This window comes from Nematolebias whitei, chromosome 6 (assembly GCF_014905685.2).
Source record: "Nematolebias whitei isolate Nwh7 chromosome 6, NemWhi1, whole genome shotgun sequence".
Classification (NCBI taxonomy): domain Eukaryota; kingdom Metazoa; phylum Chordata; class Actinopteri; order Cyprinodontiformes; family Rivulidae; genus Nematolebias; species Nematolebias whitei.
The window spans coordinates 18,215,019-18,239,471 of NC_056503.1; the positions used below are offsets into that span (position 1 = coordinate 18,215,019).

The following is a 24,453-nucleotide window of genomic DNA, read 5'->3' on the forward strand; positions in this document are numbered from 1 at the left end:
AACCCAGACTGGATCTGTTCCTGAAAAGAAAGTGATCCAGAGTTATGCTGGTGAAGATTCTCAGTCATCCAGGACATGATGAATTCAAAAAGCGTTCAATACAAAAACAACTGGACTTTATTTGTAACAGAAGACGTTTCGCTCCTCATCCGAGGAGCTTTCTCAATTCAAAGAGCAGAGAGTGAGAGATACAGGTTATAAGGCTGAGTGAGACCTGTATTTCTCACTCTCTGCTCTTTGAATTGAGAAAGCTCCTCGGATGAGGAGCGAAACGTCTTCTGTTACAAATAAAGTCCAGTTGTTTTTGTACTGAACGCTTTTTGAATTGATCCAGAGTTAGTTAACATTGATCTGGTTTTGTTTTTGTTCTTGTACAAAAAGTAAAATAATTAGCAGAAAAATAATCTTAAGATATGCCTTTCATTAATACTGACCTTCTTGGTGCGTGCAATTTATGAAATTATTAACATAATCAAATATTTCTGAGACATGGAAGAAAAGGACGTCTGAGTAAAAACTGTTTTTTTAACAAACACAAATGGTCTGAGAAATTAATTTGAGTAAAATATAATTACTGTGTGAAATTTTGAAGAAGTTGTTTAAATAACAAAGATGATTTTTGTCATATTTCAGTAATTAAAGTTCCTGAAAGTTCTGATTGTACTAATAATAACATTTACTGTGACTGCTCACATTTTTATGTATGGTGACTCCATAATGAAATTGGATGATATGAATAACTTTTTGATTGTTTCTACTAAAGTCGCTTGAAAAAGAACAAAACAAACAAGCTGTGTGCTTAAATCACTTTTTCTTGGTTAGTTTATTTAAATCCAGTCTTTGGACCTTGTATTTAGGTATATAATTAAGGCTTACGTTTGTTTGTCCGTCCCCCCACCACCAAAAAAAAGAAAACATTTGATTGAGTCTTGTACTGAGAGAACAGATACAAATGTGTCACATTAGGCCAGAAAATATGTCTGACATTTAAAACTTAGAATGATTGTGTTTTGACATGATGACATCAGTAGGTGGAGCCAAATTGTCTAAAATAATTACAAAAAGTTAAGAGTAAATTATGTACATAATATCAAGTTTTTGGCAACATTTTATAGGTTAATTGACAAAGTTTTGGTAAATTAGAAACATTTAAGTGATTTGGATGGATAACTGGATTCAGTTCAATTCAGTTTATTTCTATAGAGCCAAGTCAAACAGAAGTTGTCTTAGGGCATTGAAAAGAAACATTCACATACAAAAAACAATCCAATTAGTAAAAGTTATCTATTTAAGGAAGCCAGCAGATGGTATTGAATCTTCACTTTGTCGCAGTCTCTAATCCTGAGCAAGCACAGTGGCAACAGTGGAAAGGAAAAACTCCCTTTTAAAAGGAAGAAACCTCCAGCAGAACCAGGCTCAGGACAAGAGTCCATCTACTTCGACTTGCTGGGGTTTGAAAGGAGGAAGAAGAAACAGGCAAACACAGAATATCAGGTCCAGGTGTACTTTCTATTAGAAGAAAGATAAAAAAAAACACATGTTAAGGATAGAAATAATTACAAATACAAACAGGAAGAGTAGAGCAAGTAAAGACAGCAGCCGAATGTGTGTGATGATCCACGAGTGATGGCTGACCATTTTTTCTGCTCTGAGCCAACAGCATTTACAGTTTTGCACACATTGTCCCACTCACTTCTCTTGTGTTGGGCACTAATGCCAGAGGACAGCATGTCAATGCCTCTACCTCAGAGGTGCCCAATACGTCGATCGCAATCTACCAGTTGATCGCAAAGACAATTGGAGTAGATCACATGGCAAAATAGACATCAGACTTTTGTGTTCTTTTAATTTTTATTTCTTAATAATACATCAGCCTATTAATCAATCCTCACTATGCAATTTGTCACTTGATTGACATACAAGTTAGCCAATCTGAGACCAGACCTTTTCTGACGCATAGGTCACCACATGTGCGCATACAACTGCGATAAAAATAAATGAATTGCCTGATAATAGTCGCCAGTTTATTTCTTCTAATCTAAACTCAAGAAAGTGTGTAAAATGAGTTGGGATGCTGTACCAAGTAAGAAGCAAAAAACTTACAATTTCCATATGAAATGGGAGGAGGACTTTGTTTTTTTTTTCACAATGTCATATTCGAAGTGCATTTGCCACATCTGCCAGTCTACCATTGCTTTTCTGAAGAAGGGAAATGTAGAGTGGCATTTTTGGACTGCTGTATTCATAAAAACTACTTTGTAAAACACTGACTTCCTTCCGAAAAAAGAGCTGAGAAAGAATAAGGTGAACTAAAATTCCAGTTATCCAGACAGCAATTTTTCTTACAGCTGACCACAGCAGCAAAGGCCACTAACAAAGCATCATTCTGGGTGGGTCACTTTAATAATAGTTAAGCACAAGAAGTATTTTCAAGACAGAGAGTTGGTAAAAGAGGCATTTGTTGAAGCAGCTGACTCGTTCAGAGACTTTAAAAACAAACCAGAAATATTATCTTCCATCAAAGCTCTCCAGGTCAGGTATTTGTTACAGAATATGTTACAGAATATTATTTATTGTTGTCTGTCTAAAACAGGTCTCACTTGTAAATGAGTCTCTGAGGCTCGATGTGTTTAATCTGTATAAATAAAGGTTGAATGTATGAATACTGAGCAACAAACTGTCACTACTCAACTTACTGAAGCTTGTCCTCTCCTAAATTTATACTTGTGAAATATATTAAGCAAAATCTTCTGAAATTGGTTTTCCATCAATAAGATGGTAAAAGTATGAGTTCACAAAATAAATAAAAAAAATCTATAATAGAATAACTTGAAGATATTTACATAGCTCAGCTGTATGAAGTCACTATGAACACAGTTTTTCTGGGCAACAAGCATGTTTGGCAATGAAAACTTTTTTTTAAAGAGACTCGCTGTCGTAACTTATTGAGGAAGACAAATCATGGCTAAGGTGGGCCTAAAATAACTAGTTTGCCTTTACATAGTGTATTCTTAGTCTTGTATATTCTTAGTTTAGTGAATGTAGTATATTCTTGGTTCACTACTTGGATCTTACTAATGTTTTTCTTTACAATTTGTATTTTTGTTGGATGTAACTGGGACCCTGTACATAGCTTTCCACCTCATGTACCACATGTGAGGAGAATGACAATAAAAATCCTTGTATCTCTTAAGGTTTATTCCATCAGGAACATACAAAATACATGCACACAAACCAGCTAAGTAAACTAAAGTAAAAATATTTGACACCAAAACAAGTCATTTGGAACCAAGAAAAGGGTGCTGATGCTGCGCAAGTCTCTGCTGGTTCAGACTAGCCACCGTCTGTTGGAGAAGCTCGACCTGAAGTTTATCAGCACCACATCCAAGTTTGGTCATGGTTGCTTCCAGGCCGTAGAGGAGAAGAAGGCCTTTATGGGACCCCTCAAGAAGGACCACAGCGCCAAAGAAGAAACTGTTTAATGTTGGAACATCAGACGACATCTCTGCTGTATTGACTGTCGCCATCACTAATATTCTGCAGAGTTTAATAAAAAATAGAAAATCTAACATGTTTTACTGTAGTTTATTGTTGTCTCTACTCTGTATGTTGCCTGTCTAAAACAGGTCTCTCTTGTAAATGAGTCCTCGTGTCTCAATGAGATTAACTCTTATCAATAAAGGTTGAAGGAATGAATTTGACTGGGCGAGCAACCAAAGTAATGACTCACTGTTTTCTCAAAATTCAAACATAAACTCACGAGAAAATGAAAAATTCTCCATCCAACAGTGGTTATAAATAAAACAATAACAACGTTATACACGACTCAGTTACGAGTCGTAAAAGTGTTAAAATATAATCTAACTCATCTTTTCTGTAACATAAAGAAGTCGATCCTTTTCTGGACGGATGGGTTTTATTGACGACCCATGGCTACACAGCCAAACAACAAATTCTGTTCGTCTAGTGTTAGAACAAAGAGTTTGTAAATAGCCACTGTAGGGTGATATGGGGCTGGATATATATTGTAAATTATCAGTTATGAGTTAAGCTCATAAGATATGCATTTATTATGCAAATAACCTCGTTGTTTGGGCACCACCTCTGTTTTAGAGGAAAAATCAGTCTCTCATTTAACCCCAAATTAATGTAAACTGAAACGTGAGTTCTTTCTCATGTTTAAAGGACATCAAATCAGTTAATACACACAGCTATGCCAAAATAATCACAAATTCAGTTGATTTTATGTATTTTATTATAAAAATTATAATCTGTGATATACGTGATGATAAATTATGCATAACAAACAAATGAATAACAAATAGCTTTGTATCAAAGGTCTAAATGATTATGCATATCAGTGAAACTTAAAAGGGCAGATTTTGGACTGGTTCTGTTCGTTAAGTAGTTAAAATCTGTGTCTAAAGTGAGCTGTAGTTTGTCTGATAAGATTATTGTGATGTATGATCACCTGAAGTGCATTGAAGAGTCTCTCTCACCAGAACGAGCTGCCAGAATGTTCCACAGCTGCTTAAAATGATACCAGCAAGGCCTGAAATGCTCCGGTGACTGAGAGGCTGATTTTTCCTCAAAAGTCACCTATCATTGGTTGGAGCATAGGCATCGCAACCATTATATGTGAAGGGGACAACCCCCCCCACCCCCACTACACACACACACACACACACACACACATTAAAAAAAACGTTCATTTGGACCCCCCACTTTTACCATGAAACATTAGTTCAGGCGGCGCGGTTTCTCTTTCTGCGTGAACGAATCCATTCCACTTGATTAATAAGAGAATGAATAGGAGAGAAGTGGAGCGCTACGTCTGTCTTAGCTTAGCAGTAACTGTGAAGCTGTAAGACAGTGCAGGTGTAAGAGACGCTGTGTGTTAAAAGTGCATTAAAGTTGAAATGTCTTTAAAACCCTACACCTTATTGTCCTCAAGCTTCATGAGAAACATCATTTAGATGAGGAGTGTTGAACACAAGTAAAAAAGTCCAGTGGTGATGCTTTTATTTCTCTTTAAAAACAAATAGTGCCGTTCTGACGCTCTGTATTAAAGTGTATTAAAGTTAAAATGTCTTTAAAACTCACAGATGAATTTACACAAACTTGGTGAGAAACATGTTTTAAATGTGTGGAATTAAAGGAAATCTAGGTGAAATGCTGCTTTTTTGTTCACTAGTGAACACCTTCCTTTAACGTGCACGCACACGTGCATGCACATCATTGTGTCTCATCCACATTACGGATGCTTCTGACGCCCTTGGGTTGAAGGGACGAAGGTCCGGCCACTGGCTCTGAAGTCAGCTGGGATTTATCACTCTGCGGTGTGATGGTTCTGGTTCAGTCAGTTTCTCTCGTCCTGAGACGTTTGCATAAAGGCTGCGTCTCTTCTTAATTCTCTTCTTAGGATGTCTCTCTAGGAGGATGCATCTTTGAAGTTTGCTCAAAGTCCAGTTGAAGTGTGTTGAGTCGTTGATGAAGAAGTAGAAGAAGTGCTGTTAGAGAAAATAAAATAATCATACTTTTTGTTTAATGATAAAATGTTTAATGTTTGAAATTATAAGCTCAAAATGTCCTCAAGATGCCTTCTGGATGAACTTTTGCCAGCTTCAATTCCTAAGCACCTCAGCCTGCAGCAGACGGTTGCAGAAAAACAGAAAAACAGGAAAGCACCCCTCTTAAGAAAACTCTTAAAAGTCTTAGTAAGCAGATTGTAAAAAGGTGGTCCATTGTTTAAAAAAAAAGCGATGTCTAAGTTTTTCAACCAAAAGGAAATAACATGTTTTTGAAAGCTTAGCTGTGGTACCAACTGTTCGACTAAATTGTCTGATTTAAATGTCACAAACACAGATGTTTCCAGAATATTCCAAGCCACAAAGAAACAGACTCGTTAACAAGTTGACCTTTGTAAACTGCCTTAGCAAACACTTTTGTTAACATGTCTATATGATGTATTACCTCCAGAATGTTCGTGTGCTGTACAAAAGTATAAAAGTGTACATCGTTCTTTTTTCATTCAGAACTTCCTTCTCTCTTGGTCCAGTCTACATTGAGACTCCTGGTGAGAACGGGTTCTCCTTTGCAGCAAAGAAAATAAATCTGCGCTTGATTTTAAAAGGTGTCCCTGTCTTCAGCTGAATTTTAGACTTCTACGCTCTTTAAAGTCTATTTTTTAAGCTTTCACAGTGCTTGTAGAAGAAGTGAAACTTACTTAACTGTCTGTGTGTTACAGATTGACTTTGGTCCACCTCTCGGAAGAGGGATGGTCCTAACTCTTTGTCATGTTTTATAAAATCTAAAGTCCATTTTCTCTGTCTGCCTTTAAAAGTTACTCTTTCAAAAGAGAAAAATAAGACCAAATATATTCTTAAAGAGAGATTACTTAATCACTAACATGCAATGTTCATCAAAAGGTGTTGCTGTTTATCCCCTGAAAAGAAAATGTCATTAACAAAGGGTTCTTTAAAATGTGTTGTCTTCATGGGAACCCATCCTGGGAGTAATACTCCTTTTTGATAAAGGTAAAGTCTCAGCAGATGTTTCAAACTTCGAGGTCAGTTGAACCAAAACTCATTAAAACTATCTATCCGTTTCATGGGAAATGAGTTCATATTGGCAGTGAAGTTAATACAGTGAGAGGTTTTTTTTTTTAATACATTCACATTAGTGTCAACTAAGAAGTTTGTGAGCTGAGTTGAACACATGTAAAACAAAGTCTGTTTGTTCCCAAGGGAATATATGCATCTTATTTTAAACAGTTTCAAACTCAAAAACATATGAATGATGTTTGTTTGAGATGAGGTGAACTCTTTTCTGTTTGAGCTGAGATGAACTGTTTCTGAAGTGGTGTTCTTTTTCTGAGGTGGTGTTCCCCTACACCACTAACCCCCACTTTGCTCAGCAACAGGGGACAACGAGTTTGTAGTTTTTACTCAGTGGATGTTTTTGACTCTAGCATTATTGGCTCAATTGTTAATCAAAAGTAAAGGGCCTACACAGCCATTTTGACACTAAGGTACTTAAATTTGAAACCCTTCAAATTAGTTAGTTACCCTTGGTTTTAGACCTTAATTGTTGGTATTTTTATATTTTGTTATTTTTTAAAATCTTGGGTGATTCCTTGTGTATATTCATTTGTATTGAAACTCTGGCACAACAGTTTCCTGCGAGATCAATAAAGTTCTATCTTATCTTAACAGAATCTACAAGGCTCTATAACCAAATCTTAGTCACCTGTCCCCCCCGGGCGGGCCAATACCAGTTCAGTGGTTAACTAAACACCCAAAAAAAATTAAATCTGGTCCTCTGGACATTCAAACTGTAACTAAACACCAAACTTCAGAATCAATGAGTCATTGCCAGTCATTCTGTGTTAACAAACTTTTAATGAAATTAACGTTATGTGCAATCTCATGCAATGCTTTGTGCAATCTTGTATGATCTGTTAGCTACTACTGGACCAATTTGAGCTCAGTGCTTTTAGATTTCAGATGTCTATTAACTTTGGCAGCGACCGTGAACTGGGTTGACTCCAAAAGTTGACCAGTTGTAGATGCACATCCAACGATAACTTTCTGAGGGTTTCATGAAAATCGGTTCGTGGTTCATGATTTATTTCCCTGACAGACAAAGTTGATTCCATTAGTAAATGGCAAAGTTTTAAACAAATAATCTAAATCTAGAAAGACTTTCCATTTCATAATATTTTGCGTTCGTAATTTATGTTTTCTTTCCAAAGAAAAATGTAGAAACAACCAACAAAAGAACAAAAGCCATTAATTGATTTTCCCAGAATATATATATATATATAGCTCATCTACTTAAACTGGTTTTTGTAACAACTGTATCCTGGTGGTCCCTAATCCAGAGCCGCCTGATGGTCAGTCATACTGGGTCATGGGGTGATCAGACCAAGGAGGCAGGCTGGACAGTTTCTCCTCAGTGGCTGTTGTGATTGGCCACCCCCAGGCTTTGAAGAATCTGGTCAGATCCATGCCCACAGTCTGAGAGAAGGTCTCAGCGTACAGGTTCATCTTTCCATTGTTGTCATTGGGAAAGTTGCTCATGTTGTGGTAGGCAGCAAACACCTTCTTAAAGGCGTCCCAGCCAAACTTTTCTTGGAGCTGTGTGGACAGAGTGAAAGAAATGAGCAAAAATAAAATATACAAACGGTAAATTACATTTGTTGGTAAATTAGAATTAAATTATTTTCCAAACCAACTTTTTTCCTTTTTTTACTATATTTATGAATGTGAAAGATTGTTCCGTTTGCGCTTTTTGGTTTCTCAACAAAACATGAATCTCTTACCTGCATATAAGTCTCCAGGGCCACCCACATGCTCCAGCTGCTGAGTTGCCTACCCCCATTCACATAGTCCCTTGCCCGAGTATTTCTTTCTTCCACTCTCATAGCTGGATGAGCCTGCGTCAATCATGGGGAAAACAGAGGGATTGTGATTGTAATTCCACGAAAAAGTTAAATATTATCACAATAAAGAAGTCCAAAAAAGAAGAGCAGTAATTTGAATTTGATGTGAGTAAATACACTTGAACTTAACTTCTGGTTGCCAGTTTACCTTTGCTCTGTTGATCCCCAGCACCTCCTCATGCACATACACTGACCACAGGTTGCACGTGCACTCTGTAGTGTGGGACGGGAACTCCCAGCAGCCTCTCTGCTGGTTGTGTCCGAGCTCATGGATGGGACCCCACATGCCGTTGGTTTTTGCACTTTCAGTGTTAAGCACCTCAGATGCACAGGACTTATGTGCCATGATGGGATAACCTGCATGCATCCAACCTGAAGAGAAAAAATAAATGGGGGGGGGGGGGGGATTCTCATCAGGATGAAGAAATTAAAAACAGTATAGGCACTGCTGTGTAAAAACCAGAAAGCCTACCATGTGAAATCTGCACCTCTGCCACAAAGCGCTCTTTGCGAGGAAATTTGTGTGGTACGGCAGCCAGGTCAGCAATGGCTCTCATGATGTCACTCCACAGGGCTGCCCCCTCATCGGGACGCTCCAGGTTTCTGACAGCATCCGACGGTACGGTGAAGATGATGTTGTCGAACTCCAGCTCTGCCCAGGGTGAGGGAGCCGTGCGCAGCAGCAACCAGTTAGCTGCAGTTGTCACACCTGGGAACAAAAACAGATAAAGTGACAACAACAAATGCACAAATGTTTAGTTAAATGTTCGAAACAACAACAACCAACATGACTCATGTAAAGATCCGGGGCCTCGTTTATCAAAGAGTACGGATAAAGTTGGAAAAGTATTTTCAGATTTATCAAACTGTGAGCACACGTTTCTGAGTACCTTTTCTTCATCTATCTCATGAACGTGGAACTGAACAAATAAGACACTTCCCCAGACACGCCTCCATTTAAATATGCAAAAAGATGAAAATATGTCCTGCATGTGGGGATTTCCTCTCTGCACAATCAAAAATAATATCTGGATACAGAAAACTAAAGATTTTTATGGAATGCAAGTCAGGGATGCTCAAGAGATAACCAAAGATCACTCAGAGATAAGTAGTGTGGCAAAAAAAACAAAAAAAAAAGTACAAAAAGTTGTGAAGGTGTGTGTGAAGCTGATCTGATCACTGATCTGCTGGTGGTGCACTTCTGAAACTGAAGCATTACCAATTTTAAACTTTGTGTTTGAAACATAATTACTGTAAACACAGAGACACTAAGTTGCTGCAAAGAAATGAGTCACGGGGCGTAGACCGAGCGTTTCAGCCATGGTGTAGAGAAATTTGATACATCTGGGCATCATATGGATGAGGTCGTCCCATATGCCTGACATGGCATGGCTCAGGAACGACTGAAATAGCAGTTAACAACATTAGCTGCTAGACTCATAATTACTACTTTAATTCAACATGCAAACCAAATGTAGAAGTTGTTTTATTGTAAACCAGAAAATGAGTCAATAGCAGGAGATCTATGGAAACATATGCACATCATATAAATTCATTTTTTAAAACACAAACCTTAGTTTTTGCTTTCCTGAACCTTTCCTCTGTTACTGTTTAGATTAAGATAATTTTGTTCTTCTTCTTTCAGTTGCTCCCTTCTTCAGGGGTCGCTACAGTTAACTAAATCGCACAAAGACTTCGCAATTATTTTTACACCGGATGTCCTTCCTGACACAACCACAGACCACCGAGCTGCCACAGCCCTCTGTGTGGAGCAGAGAGCTGCTATGTAGGGTGCCCGGGTGAGCAGATAGTGGGGTTAAGGGCCTTGCTCAAGGGCTCAGAGTGGGGCAAATGAGGGTGGAGACAGATGTGGGTGCTTCACCAATCCTACCCACATTTTGATGTTGTCGGTGCCGGGAGTTGAACCATTGATCTTCTGATCACAGGCCACCTTCTCTAACCTCTGCGCCACCACTCCCAGATCATAATTAGATTAATATAATTAATAAATATCATTATTTTTTATAGATTTCATACATTATTTTTAAAGTGCTGAAATTGTCCACAGGATGATCATATCTGAACAGATTACAGATGTGACCAAACGTCCTATGGACAGTTTCAGCACAAAGTGTGTTTTAGATTAATGACAAAAATGTTCAATCTTTAGTTGTTTTAGCAAATATCATTGTTAGATGATTGAAAAAATACTTGCTCTAGATAAAGAGATAAGATTTTCTTACTATTTGTTCCCTAAATCCTAGAATAAACGTCCAGCCTGTGAAGATCCAGATACACTCTTCACACACCTGATTTATAATAGGGTGCAGGAACGGCCATCTGCACTGTGGCATATACCCCTTGCACCTGCGTGTTGGGTGGAGCCACCAGGTAGAGGAGTCCTCCCCACAGGTTCCACACCTGGATCATCTCTGAGGTCACAGGAAATCGCTCGTGAACACGTGGAGGCCTCTTCAGCTCTTCAGAGTGCAGTCGATCTGTTTGACAGCCGATCTGAACCTGAGAACAAAATAAAATACAGTTTTAAAAATGCGGTTTATAGCATTCCTAAATGTCCAAATGATAACTGGTCCTAAAGGACAAACTTCCTTCTTGAAGCTGCATATGGGCACGTTACAGTATAACTTTAAATTTCAGCTGTTCTGTAAACCAGGCAAAATCTTTTGGTCCTGTTTTAATCCTTGTGGTTCTGTCACAATGTTTCATGCTGATGTATATGGAAATTCCTTTTATGTGGGTCAAAATGTGAAAAAATTTAATACATGGTGTAAAAAGTTAAGATTTGTGACAAATACGAGGTACAATTAACATTCATAATGTGTTCTCATTACATATACTGCATAGGTATTGGGCAAAGGGAGTTAAAGTTATACAATGTGCTACAACCTAACAATGGCATAGGTTACATTAATGTATTTGTGGCATTTGCTGCAATATTTTTATGGCAGTTCTACCATGAGTCTGTGGCAGTGTCTGAATGTCAGTCTTCTCTAAGCTTATCTGGTCTCACCCACAATCTTCTAGGGTTTCTTTCCATTAGTTGTTACTTGCACATCAATTTCCTCTATGTGGAATGAAGGATAAATGGAAAATGATTATCTTATGCAAGTATATATCACGTGACCTTTAAACAGTATGCAATCAGGTCTGAAAAAATGTGCCACAGACATAGTTACATATATTCAAACAATGCAATCGGTACTCTGCAGCAACTACAACTCATCATGAACAATGTCAGATTTACATGGTACACATGCCAAGAACTCAAAGGAATATGCCACTGATACGCTGCTCTAATGAGACTAAGATAGGCAGCAGCGATACCTAATACACACAAGTGTCAGAAGTACACCACAATATCATGTGAAAAAAATATGCAACACGTCGTCTAGTAGTAGTACAAATGTTTATAAAGTTTTGTTAAATTATCTTGAGCAGATCAGAAGTTATGACCCGAACAACAGAAAGTTTACGGACACTTTTCAACGAGTGTATAAAAACGTTACATTCGTGCTGCAGAATTTTTCAATGTGACCAATGTATCAGCGGCAACCTGGATTTCCTGAAGATCGCATTACGTATGCTAGAGAATCAGACACGTAGAGAGGTAATGTTGCATTATGTTCTTACAAACATGTAGAGCCCGACCGATATATCGGTAGGGCCGATATAGACGTTTGGGGACCTATCCGTATCTATGATAACAGTCCCATTATCCGCCGATATAAGCACTTGCAATTTTCACCCCCAAAATGCTGGAAACCAGCCGTAATTGTACAATTTATCCAGCAGAGGGCGCATATACTTTCAAGCCACGGCTGTTCACTTAAGTTTCATTTTCACTTTCAGCACAGCTGAAGCAGGGAGCAATACTGTGTAGCATATTTTACTGAACAGAGCCTAGTAAGTTTATTGTAACTGATCTGTAAAACAAATGAACAATAATAAATGCTCTTCCATCCTCCAACCCATTTGTCATTAGCTACGTGCCTCGCAAGATAACAAGCTAACGTTTAGATAACCTAGCATAGGCTATTGCCTTGTAAAACTTTATCCAGAACAATAAATTTAATGTAAAAGGTAAATGTATATCAGTGTTAGTAAGTGTTGAGGGTGGACAAAGCTCAAAAAAATTCAGTCATTATATCGATTATCTGCGGTTAAACCCCACAAAATCGGTATCGACGATAGCGAAAATTTCCATATTGTTTGGGCTCTACAACCATGTTCTTTTATACTCCACAGAAATGCAAGGAAAATATACAAAAGTAAGGCGATGGAATTAAGTTTTCTTCTCTCCTCTCAGTATGTTTTACCAGTATCCTTCAATTTAGACGACTCAAAAGGAATTAAAAAAAAATTGAGCAACCAAATAAAGAAAACTGAGCTCCGTTCCTGCAATCACTGACATACCAACAAGTTATCTGCAAAAAATAAGTTTGGTAAGCAAGTGTACCTGATGTCAGCTGTACTGTGGTCTGAGTTGAAATGGGAGTGTGTACATGGGGTTTGCATAGTAGCACAAAATTATCAAATAAATAACAGAGAAAATCCTCATCTGACTTTGTGTAAAGTACCTGCCATCCTTTGTTGAGAATCTCTGTAGGTATGGCAATGTAGGTTTTCATGCCAGGAGAGAGATAGAGACCGGTACTGATCCACTCCTCCCCACCTGTTAAACACACACACCATAAAGTTGGTCATATCTGTGTGTTAACATATAACAAATTAAGTCCCTGATATGTATACACTACACATGAATTATGACATATTAATTATTCACACGTGGTATTTATTCATATATAGAGTCTTAACCTCTTGTGTCAACATCAATCTTGATTTTGCGGTTGTAGACAACTGGCAGCAGTGGGTTTTCCTTGATGAGGTGGGGCAGAAGGGCATCTGGATCTGGACAAACCTTATATACCTCAGCCCCCACACTGAGAAGTAGGTGGTCTTTGGGACTTTTGATTGGGCAGGAGTCGCTCACCTTGGTAATGAAAATAAAAAATAAGGATTGTGGTTCAAAAGTTCAAATAGCATCAGCCACCACCACTTTATGCAGCTCCAAAAATCTTTTTACAACTCCAACTCCAAAATGGTTGGGTGTTGTGTAAATTTTAAATTAAAACAAAATGCAGTGATTAGCAAATCTCATAAGCCCATGTTTGATTCACAATGGAACACAGTAAACATATCAAGCACTGAAAATAAGAATTTGAATCATCTTTTGGTGATTACAATAACTACATGTCAAAAGTTTAATGAGTTTGATGGCAGCAACACATTTCAAAAAGGTTGGGACAAGGTCATGTTTACCCCAGAGCATTGATGGTGCCTTACAGATGTGTAAGCTGCCCATGCTAATGCACCCCCATACCATCAGAGAGGCAGGTTTTTGAACTGTGCACTGATAAGAGGCCAGATGGTTCATCTCTTTTTAGTGCACTGAGCACATGCAGTGCAGAGATTATAATGCAAAGCTGCCTGAGAATCTCAAGATCACAGTATCCATTATTGCCTTTCTTTCTTGTCCTTTGAGCTCCGATTTTTCTGCTGATCCTTGAAAACTTTTGATATTATAAACTATAGCTGATGGGATATTCAAAATCAGTAGTGCCCAGTCCTGGTCCTGGAAGTCCACTATCCCACATGTTTTGAATTTTTCTCTGCTCAAACACACCCATTTTGAATGAATGAATGAGTGATTACCAGGCTTCAGCAAAACTTGACCTCCTAAAACAGGGAAACAACTACAACATGCAGGATATAGTGGGTCTCAAGGACTGGGATTGGGAACCACTGATCAAAATCTTCCCAATTTTCCAACGAGGAATATGACTTTGGTCTATTATTTTATTTTTTTATTTTTTTTTGAAAACTGATTAACATCTGCCCACATTTTCTTTTTTAAAGATTCAGCCTCTCTAAAATCTTTTTAGTCCTCTCACTGACCTGTTGACAATTTCTTATTTGTACCATTTACTTTTACAGCCTTTTGTTGCCTCTGTCCCTACCTTTTTGAGATGTGTTCCTGCTGTAAACTTTAAAATTAGCTGTACAGTAGTCCCTCGCTACTTTGCGGTTCGACTTTCGCCGACTCACTCCATCACGGTTTGTGAACGTACAGTCCATAATATATAATATTGGACAAAATAATAATTAATATTACTCGTGATTGGGACAGTACTGCTACAGTACTGTACAGTAAAAAGTTAACAAAAAAAATAAAACATTTCGGACAGGTGCCACCATTTTGTAGTTTTCTCTCTGTAAGGCTCCACTGTATACCTACTCATACTGACCACATTTCCCAGAAGGCAACAGGGCTCCACCTAGAAGCCCCATTTCCTTCTGGTGAAAAAACCCAAAACGAACATACAGTAAAGTTTTGATTTGATCAGTGCAGAACCAGACTTCCTGACCCATCGTGAATCTTGAGAGCTGGTAGCCCACCCACGTGGACCTCTGAGCAAACGTGTATGGCCGAAGGTCCAATGATGCATCGGGAGCCCATCAGGACTTTTTTCAACCCTTTCAACCGGCCCACAATGAGCCCTGACCAGGACGCGCTCGGCCGATGATCCGGTGATCCGTCGGGAGCTTAACGGGACTTTTTTAATTTGTTTCAACCAGCCAACGACGAGCCCTGAGCAGGATGTGTACGGCCGATGATCCGGTGATCCATCTGAAGCTTAACGGGACTTTCTTTTACTTCTTTCAACTGGCCAATCAGGACCTCTGAGCGGGGACACACTGGTAAGTAAAATTTAGTATAAGTATGTTGTTAAAATTTGTAGGATTAAGATTTTAGAACATTGATTGATTGTGGGTTGCTGCAGGGTACGTCTGCAGAAACGGAACAGAGTCGGACCGAAACGAACCGAGCTGCCCCTGTTCTGCAGAGCCTGGTAAGTACAGTTTTGTACACACAGTACTGTATGTTGTTAAAATGACGATGGTTTAAGAGTTTAGAACATTGAAAGAGTGCGGGAAGGATTTAAAATGCCTCAATATACCTGTATACAAATACTAAAATAAACTACTACTTACTACTACAACTTGTGTATATAATTTTGTTCCATCTCATGTACCACATTAGATGGTAATGACAAAGTTTACTTGAACTTGGACTACTGTATTTCTACTTTGCACTTTTTCACTTATCGTGGGTGGGCGTGGTCCCTAATACCCGTGATAAACGAGGGACTACTATATTTTTAATTGTAAAATTTCTTAGTTTAAATGTTTTTATGTTTATATGTTCTAATGTGAATAGTTTTATGAGTTTTGCAAATCAATGCATTCTGTTTATATTTACATTTATACAACCTCTCAACTTTTATTTACAATTTTTTATTTGGTTTGTAAAGGTGTATATTTCATATTGTGCGCTCACCTGTGGCAGACCCGTCCTCTTTAAGACATCGGTGAGCGTGGCCACCACCTGAGTGTAGGAGCAGCAGTCGTGAGCTTTCATGTTCAAAAAGGTGGCGCAGTCGGTGCCCAGCTTCTTGAGATGTTCCTCTTCATGTTTGCTGAGTTCTTCACCCACAGTTACGTGTCTAGCAAAGCGGTGTAGGAGGTGACGGAAGTGGTAGGTGTCTTTGGTGGCCTGGCTGGGAACAGGAGCTTTGTACACACCTCCAGAAAGTGTTGCCCCCAACAGGCTCAAACCCATTTTGTTCAGGATTTTGTTTCCTGTAAAAAGACATTGCAACAAAATAGTGGTGTATAAGAAGAGATATGCAAATTTCAATAAAAAGAAAACAAATCAGAAAGTAGGTTAAAAGTCCTTGATAATGATGTGTACAATTATGCCACCCAAAAAATTATAATTTCAAGTTCTTGTAGCTAAAAGGTCATTTTCATAAAGTGTGAATCATGAAGTGTCTTAACGACATTCATTCCAGATTTTTAGACCAAGATTCTTCTGTTGAGAAAGAAAAAAGTTAATTTAGCAAAATCCTTAAAAATAACAGTATGCTCCATCTTGTGAATCTGCAACATCTCACATGATTTGCACTTTAAGTATGTAAGTATGTATTGTGAATGACTGTCAGATACTACCACACCATAGTTTAGCTTAATAGCTGTAAAGATGGGTGGATTATAATTGTTTTGTGTTTTAAGGTCAGTTGGCTGTAGTGGCCATCTTTGAATTAGGTTAAGTCCAAAGGTTAAGCAATTGTACATGTCCATCCATCCATTCTTTTATTCTTCTATGCATTCTACCTCAGGTTAAATGTATTAACATCATCTCTAAACACTGTACCATATTTGTCCACTTCTATGGGATGTGGAAACTACTTAGTTCCTCTACTCAAACCTCGAACTCTCTGTGTTTTTGCTGGGTAACAGAATCCAGTGGTAAGATCTGGTGTCTCCAAAAACCCAGACAGAGTGATTCCACCTAACATAAGCTGCATACTGCACTAAAATCTGCAAACTGTTCCGTAAGTTGATGATCTTGTCGAATTTTGTTAATTAGGTCAAATCAATTTAGCATTTGGCAACCTATTCTATTTTTGTCAAGCTAATGACTTCCTAGTGGTAATCCTTGTCTTAAAAATTGTCTTTCTGTTCATTTCAAAAGGATTACAGTTGTTTGTTTTCATTTGGGCAGTAAAGCATATACGTATACAAAACCCATAGGAATATGACTGCTTTGCATAATGACGTGGCAATAGTTATTTCTTGTTATCATACCTGAGAACTCAGTTAGTGTGTTTTGCCCAAGATGGGTCTGTGCCCAGTACCAAGCATGTCCTCCAATCAGAAGACCTCCACCCTCCGCTACAAAGTTTTGGATTTCTTCCAGGTTGTCACTGCTGTATGCCGTGCACACGAACACACTCAGGTCTTTCTTGAAGCCTGATTTCTCACACCTCAGACCTGACCTGGAGAGCATGTTGAGGGCATTATCCGGTGCTACACCAACAACTCCCCTGCGACCTTCGTCCAGCCAGTGAATGGCATTGGTCCAAAACTGAGCCAGTTCCTGGGTTAAAAACAGTAAATAGCAAAAGAGACAAAAAAAAATGTTTTTGATAAATAACACAAGTGCCACAATGACCACATTATACACCCGTTGACAAAATTATTATACAGCAATCTATAGCAATGGTCTTGACAAGCAAATACCTTGTATTGACCTTAGAGCTGGGAGGCTGAAAAGTGTACACTACACCCCGACTAGTGATGACACAGATTTATATCAAGTTTGACTAAATTTTCTTGAGTGTATCAGAAGTTATGGGCGGGTCAGGAGAAAGTTTGTAGATGGGCGGTAACATAATATGTTCTCCTTCTACAGCTGCATAATAAAAATGTAAGACTTCTCATATTTACTGCCTTAAATTTGACAAACAGACACACAGACAGATCTATATCTGTATCTAGATAGACAGACAGACAGACAAGAAATTAGCAACATTTTATTTCTAAAACATTATTTTGTGTTATGTTGAAACCCCATTATGCACACAAGCTTCACCTCATTCCACAGAAGGCCTTCATGCGTAACCACGATGACCCGGCCCTGGCCATAGTAGGCTCCTGCCAGGAACGCCTGTCCTTTCCCTGTGGTGCCAATTGGGAAGGCAAGTGAGCCGTGGACCAAAACCTCGGAGGCAGTTAGTCCATTTGGAAGGTTAAACTCTGATATCCCCTGGAGCAAAAACTGCAAGTCATCCTCGAAATCCTTACCAGTTCTGTATTTAAGAAAGGAGGAGGGGAAGGAGCAAAATGATAAATAGAAGACAAAGAAAAACAATGTATATATCATTTTACTTTTCAATTGATTTTCATACTCATTTATTTATTTTAAACTACAGCGCATATTAATCAATATTCCAATAATATCAATGCACCAGCACAATAGCTACATTTCATCTGTTGTGCTGGGCAGATTAAATAAATAAATAAATAGAAACAGTTCATAAAACCAGTGCACAAAACAAATAATTGATTGAAACAATCCATAAAGTAAAACACACAAACATCACACTCTTTAAGTTACACATAAGTCTATAAGTTATATCTTAGATCCTTATTTACTTTCGTTTTACACTTCGTTAGATGTAACTGGGACCCTGCGTACATAATGTCATTCCACCACATGTACCACATGTGGTGAAATGACAATAAACTTGAACAGTTAAAATTCATTCAACCTTTATTTAGACATGTTAATCCAATTGAGCCTTGAGGATTCATTTACAAGAGAGACCTGATTTCAACAAAGAAAAATAAAAGAAAAAGGATAGTTTTCTTTAAGACAAATTTTAAATTTCTGTTTAAAAACTGAATAACTGTCAAAGTCTGATATTTTCTGCTAGTTCATTCCATAAATGTGTTCTCCTAACTGATGCCACTTTGCTCCATCTTGCTATGACACAGTCCCCTCTAGTTTGAGGTCTGGTGTTTAGTCTGGTTTTGTACAAACCAGATTCCAAAAAAGTTGGGACACTAAACAAATTGTGAATAAAAACTGAATGCAATGATGTGGAGATGGCAAATGTCAATATTTTATTCGTAATATAACATAGATGACAGATCAAAAGTTTAATCTGAGTAAATGTAACATTTTAAAGGAAAAATATGTTGATTCAAAATTTCACAGTGTCAACAAATCTCAAAAAAGTTGGGACAAGTAGCAATAAGTGGCTGGAAAAAGGAAATTGAGCATATAATGAAGAGCTGGAAGACCAATTAACACTAATTAGGTCAATTGACAACATGATTGGGTATAAAAAGAGCTTCTCAGAGTGTCAGTGTCTCTCAGAAGCCAAGATGGTAAGAAGATCACCAATTCTACCATTGTTGCGCAGAAAGATAGTGCAGCAATACCAGAATGGTGTTACCCAGCGTAAAATAGCAAAGACTTTTAAGTTATCATCATCAACCGTGCATAACATCATCAAAAGATTCAGAGAATCTGGAACAATCATTGTGCGTAAGGGTCAAGGCCGTAAAACTCTACTGGATGCTCGTGATCTCCGGGCCCTTAAACATCACTGCACCTCAAACAGGAATGCCACTGTCAAGGAAATAACAGAATGGGCTCAGGAATACTTCCAGAAAGCATTGTCAGTGAACACAATCCACTGTGCCATCCGCCGTTGCCAGCTGAAACTCTACAGTGCAAAGAGGAAGCCATTTCTAAGCAAGCTCCACAAGCTCAGACGTTTGCACTGGGCCAGGGGTCATTTAAAATGGAGTGTGGCAAAATGGAAGACTGTTCTGTGGTCAGATGAGTCACGATTTGAAGTTCTTTATGGAACACTGGGACGCCATGTCATCCAGACCAGAGAGGACAAGGATAGCCCAAGTTGTTATCAACGCTCCGTTCAGAAGCCTGCATCACTGATGGTATGGGGTTGCATGAGCACTTGTGGCATGGGCAGCTTGCATGTCTGGAAAGGCACCATTAATGCAGAGAACGATGTTCAGGTTCTAGAACAACGTATGCTCCCATCTAGACGTCATCTCTTTCAGGGAAGACCCTGCATTTTTCAACACGATAATGCCAGACCACATTCTGCAGCAATCACAACATCATGGCTAAGTAGGAGAAGGATACGGGTACTGAAATGGCCAGCCTGCAGTCCAGATCTTTCACCTATAGAGAACATTTGGCGCATCTTAAAGAGGAAGGTGCGACAAAGAAGGCCCAAGACGATTGAACAGTTAGAGGCCTGTATTAGACATGAATGGGAGAGCATTCCTATTTCTAAACTTGAGAAACTGGTCTCCTCTGTCCCCAGACGTCTGTTGAGTGTTGGAAGAAGAAGGGGGGATGATGTCACACAGTGATAAAAATGGACTTGTCCCAACTTTTTTGGGATTTGTTGACGCCATGAAATTTGGAAACAACTGATTTTTCCCTTAAAATGATACATTCTCTCAGTTTAAACTTTTGATCTGTGATTTGTGTTCTATTCTGAATAAAATATTAGATGTTGGCACCTCCACATCACTGCATTCAGTTTTTATTGACAATTTGTTTAGTGTCCCAACTTTTTTGGAATCCGGTTTGTACGTTAGTGGTGGAGGAACAAGCCATTTACAAGACTTAGATCACTGAACTTTTGATAATTTTCCAAGTCTAAGATCTTATACTTACTAATGTCATTACAATAGTGAACATGAAAAGTTGTCTGTCTAAAACATTGACTTTTTTAAAGAGAGACTACGTTTTCTCACACTTGCTGTCATCTCCAATCAGCTCAAAAGACAATAAAAGAAAAAAATTTTTTTGCATATGTGAGAAAATGTCTAATTGACAAAAGTTTGACGAGTTAAATTTGATCACATCTGTAGTCTTCTTAATAAATGTAAGATAAATGCCTAAATGTAAGATTTGAGTCAAAGAAACACCAAGATACTCTAACGGATCCACCAAATCAAGTCTCTGCATTCACAAAAACACTGGATCTTGGCTGGGTGGGACAAAAAGAAAAGAAGACGAGGAGAAATCAGCAAAACATAAAAAAGTATGCAGCTGTGTCATCTCTTGACACATGAAAGTTCTTATGTTATGTACGCTGTAGCCTGTTGAGGGATAAGGTTACTAGGAATCAATACTATAAGACGCTAACTGTTTTGACGTTTAGCTGCTTAAGACGACATATTTGTGGCTAAACATTTGGTAAAGTTTTGAAAAAGTGTTCAGTTGTTTGATTCTTGTTTGAAGTTCAATAGTAAATGACATGACAGTTGTGTAGTTACATTTGTTTCATGTTCAAAGTGCAACAGTAATAAACAGATTTTTTTCAGTGATCAGTTGTTTAATCTGCATTTCTTGTTTAAACAATGTAGAGTCACATATATTAAAAAGGGTAAAACTTTACAAGACAGTTGTGCAATTTAATTTGTGTTTCTTGAAGTGAAATATTGTAAATTGTCTTATTCAGAAAAGGGTCAGACCTTCCTTGACAGATGTGCAGAGAAATGTGTCTTGATCAAAGTGCAAATGTTGCACACATTTTCTTAAGTGTTCTTCTATTGGAACAATTTAGAAATGCCTTATTTTAATTGTATTTATTTTCCACAGTATTTTACAGTTTTCAAATTTCATGTTTTTTTTTTTTTTTTTTTATAAAATCTTTTTTTGAAATTGATTTTGAATAAAATAAGGTCCACTCGGAAGACACACCGAGGCGACCAAAACACATCTCAGTCTGGGACTGAGATGTGTTCTTGTGAAAGAGCCTTTTAGATGTTTTACTGGAGCAATTGTAAAGAGAACTACTTCCTAACAGCCTCGGCAAGCAGCTCCTCAACAGAGCAGCTGAAGCAAAATGACTGTTGCTTTTCACACAAACAAGTCAGCAACAAAATTCTGATGAATCACACAATAGTTGATGAATACCTCCAAGAGAAAAGTTCTGCCCAGACCTTGTGTCAAGAACTGGGTCTTCGAGTTCATGTAAGAACAAAAGATGTGATTTTTGTTACAAATCTACACCAACAAGTCAGATTTCTTCACTTGGTCAAGTATAAATCCAACTTAAGCCTCTAACCTCATAACAAGGGATACCCAAGCCAACACTAACTATTGGATTTATCAAAATTTAAAATTCTATGACTAGTCAAAAGTAGATAAGTTGTTATAAATCACAGACAGAAATTATAAGTTGGCTCTGCAAGAAAAGGGAAAATTATATTTGGTAATATTTTGCAGGTGGAAGAAAGTGGTAACATTTTTAGTGTGGGGGTTAATCCTGATGGGGCAGCACGGTGGCGCAACTGGTAGAGCTGCTGCCTCTCAGTGAGCAGGTCCTTGGTTCAAACCCCGGTCCAGGGGCCTTCTGGGTGGAGTTTGCATGTTCTCTCCGTGCATGCATGGGTTTTCTCCGGGTACTCCGGTTTCCTCCCACAGTCCAAAAACATGCATGTTAGGCTGATTGGTAACTCTAAATTGTCCCTAGGTGTGAGTGAGAGAGTGAATGTTTGTTTGTCTCATTTGTCTCTATGTGGCCCTGTGATGGACTTGCGACCCGTCCAGGGTGTACCCCGCCCCTCGCACAGTGATTGCTGGACATGGGCACCAGCAACCCCCGTGACCCAAAATGGAATAAGCGGGTAAAGAAAATGGATGGATGGATGGATGGATGGTTAATCCTGATCAAAATAACACCAAGTTTTTTTGTTTTACATTAACTGGAGGCCAAATTGATGCCATCCAGAGGAAGTGAGAGATAGCAAAGTTTTTACCTAAGGTGCTCATGTCCACAAACCACAATCTCTGTCTTGTCTGAGTTCAAAAGCAGACAATTAAGTCACCCGGGTTTTAATGTTCTAAGACAAGTTGGTAATCAGTAATTGATTGGATTGATCAGGTTTCATGCATAAATATAATGGAGGGTCAATCAGCATAACAATGAAAATGTATCCCATGCTGTTTAATAATGTTATCAATGAAAGCATATATAAAATAAACAGTCCAAGCACTGAACCCTGAGGAAGTCCATGACTAACTTTGCTGTATGGAGAAAATTAGTTAAACTGAAATCATATAAGAAAAATATGATTTAAATTATGTTTAAGTCATCCCTGTAATCCCAATATCATGTTTAACTCTCTTTAATACAATATTACATAATATTATCATTCGTATCAAATGCAGCACAGATATAAAGAAAGTCCACTGTCTGAGGCCATGACAGCCTTTGTGCGAGAGGTGGAGTGCACCCTGGACAGGTTGCAAGTCCATCACAGGGACACAGAGACAACCAACCATTAGCACTGCCACTCACACTTAGAGATAATTTAGAGTTACTAATTAATCTGGATATGCATGTTTTTGATATGTGGGAGGAAACCAGAGTTCTCTGAGAAAACAGGAAGAACATGTAAACTCCATACAGAAAGGTTGGGAGGTGAACCTGTGCCCTTCAGAAAGGCAACAAAGCTAACTACTGCCCGACTGTGTCAACACAAATTTTAAACTGAAATTACAAATTCAGGATCTCAATTTAAGTCTTAGAGGTTTCAGTGCTAGTAAAATCAACTTATTAAGGTGTTTCTTTTTCTTTAAGATTAAAAAAAGACATGTCTAAATGTGTAATAAACATAAAGTGTAAACTCACACTATAGCCATGTAGGAGGATGGGATCTGTGGGTAGACAGGAAGGTTTTCCACCTCAGCAGGATGATCAGAGAAGTAGACCCCCGCAACACCAGACACCTTGTTTCCATCAAAATTCAACAATGTGTTCTCATTTGGGTGATCTGCAGCCCAGCTCCACGCCTGACCAGCAATCAGCACTCCCCCTCCTGCTTTAAGAAACGCCACCAGGTCCTTTGGGTCCGCGCCCACGCTGTATGCATCTGTCACATACACAGCAGCTTTAAGATCGTTACTGAAAGATCCCACCACTTCTATTTGGAAGATGGACCTGCTGAGGTTGTCAGCGACAGCCTGGACATTTCTGTGCACAGCTACAGAAAGTTTGTCTAATTCGTCGCCTCTCAGCCACAACAGTGCGTTCTCCACCAGAGCAAGAAAAGAAGTCAGGTAGCCCTCATGACCCAGGACAACAATCCTCCCACTGCCGTACAGAGAGGCAGCCATCAGAACCTGACCGTGGCTGTTCATGGCTAAAGGGAAGGAATGGTCTCCGATCAGAATCAGGTCGCTGGGTACACAAGGTCCACAGAAATCCAGCTGTCTCTGACCTCGCATCAAACTCATGTAGGCATTTTCATGGTTGTTTTGGATGGGTTGGTTAGCCATGGTGTAACTGGTTTAAACTTGAAATATCAGAGAAAAGTGAAGAGCAGGAAAGCTGCCAAAAAATGTTGATAGTTGTTCTTTGATGGCTGTTTGTCCTGGAAGAAAAGAGAAAAGTATTAATGGTACTCGTGGCAGTCAAGTAAAAACAAAAACATGTCAGTGAACTGCTTCGAAGACAATTATCTGCTCCCATTTTTCTTTTTACAACCAAATCAACCTTAAAAAACACAATACCTGTAAGTTTGTA

At 38.5% G+C, this 24,453-nt stretch overlaps 1 protein-coding gene across 1 annotated transcript; it reads right to left on the reverse strand.

The window, feature by feature from the left end:
* Nucleotides 1-7,807: 7,807 nt before the first annotated feature.
* Nucleotides 7,808-24,453, reverse strand: LOC119411147 (TRPM8 channel-associated factor homolog). The gene is made up of 12 exons (XM_037678078.1): nt 24,441-24,453; nt 23,560-24,301; nt 17,961-18,177; nt 17,174-17,465; nt 15,864-16,165; nt 13,280-13,454; nt 13,042-13,136; nt 10,753-10,963; nt 8,916-9,152; nt 8,592-8,815; nt 8,324-8,437; nt 7,808-8,138 (listed from the first exon to the last, which is right to left on the reverse strand). The coding sequence occupies exons 2-12, from the start codon at nt 24,204-24,206 to the stop codon at nt 7,896-7,898; spliced, it is 2,757 nt and encodes a 918-aa protein (XP_037534006.1). The 5' UTR covers nt 24,207-24,301; nt 24,441-24,453; the 3' UTR covers nt 7,808-7,895.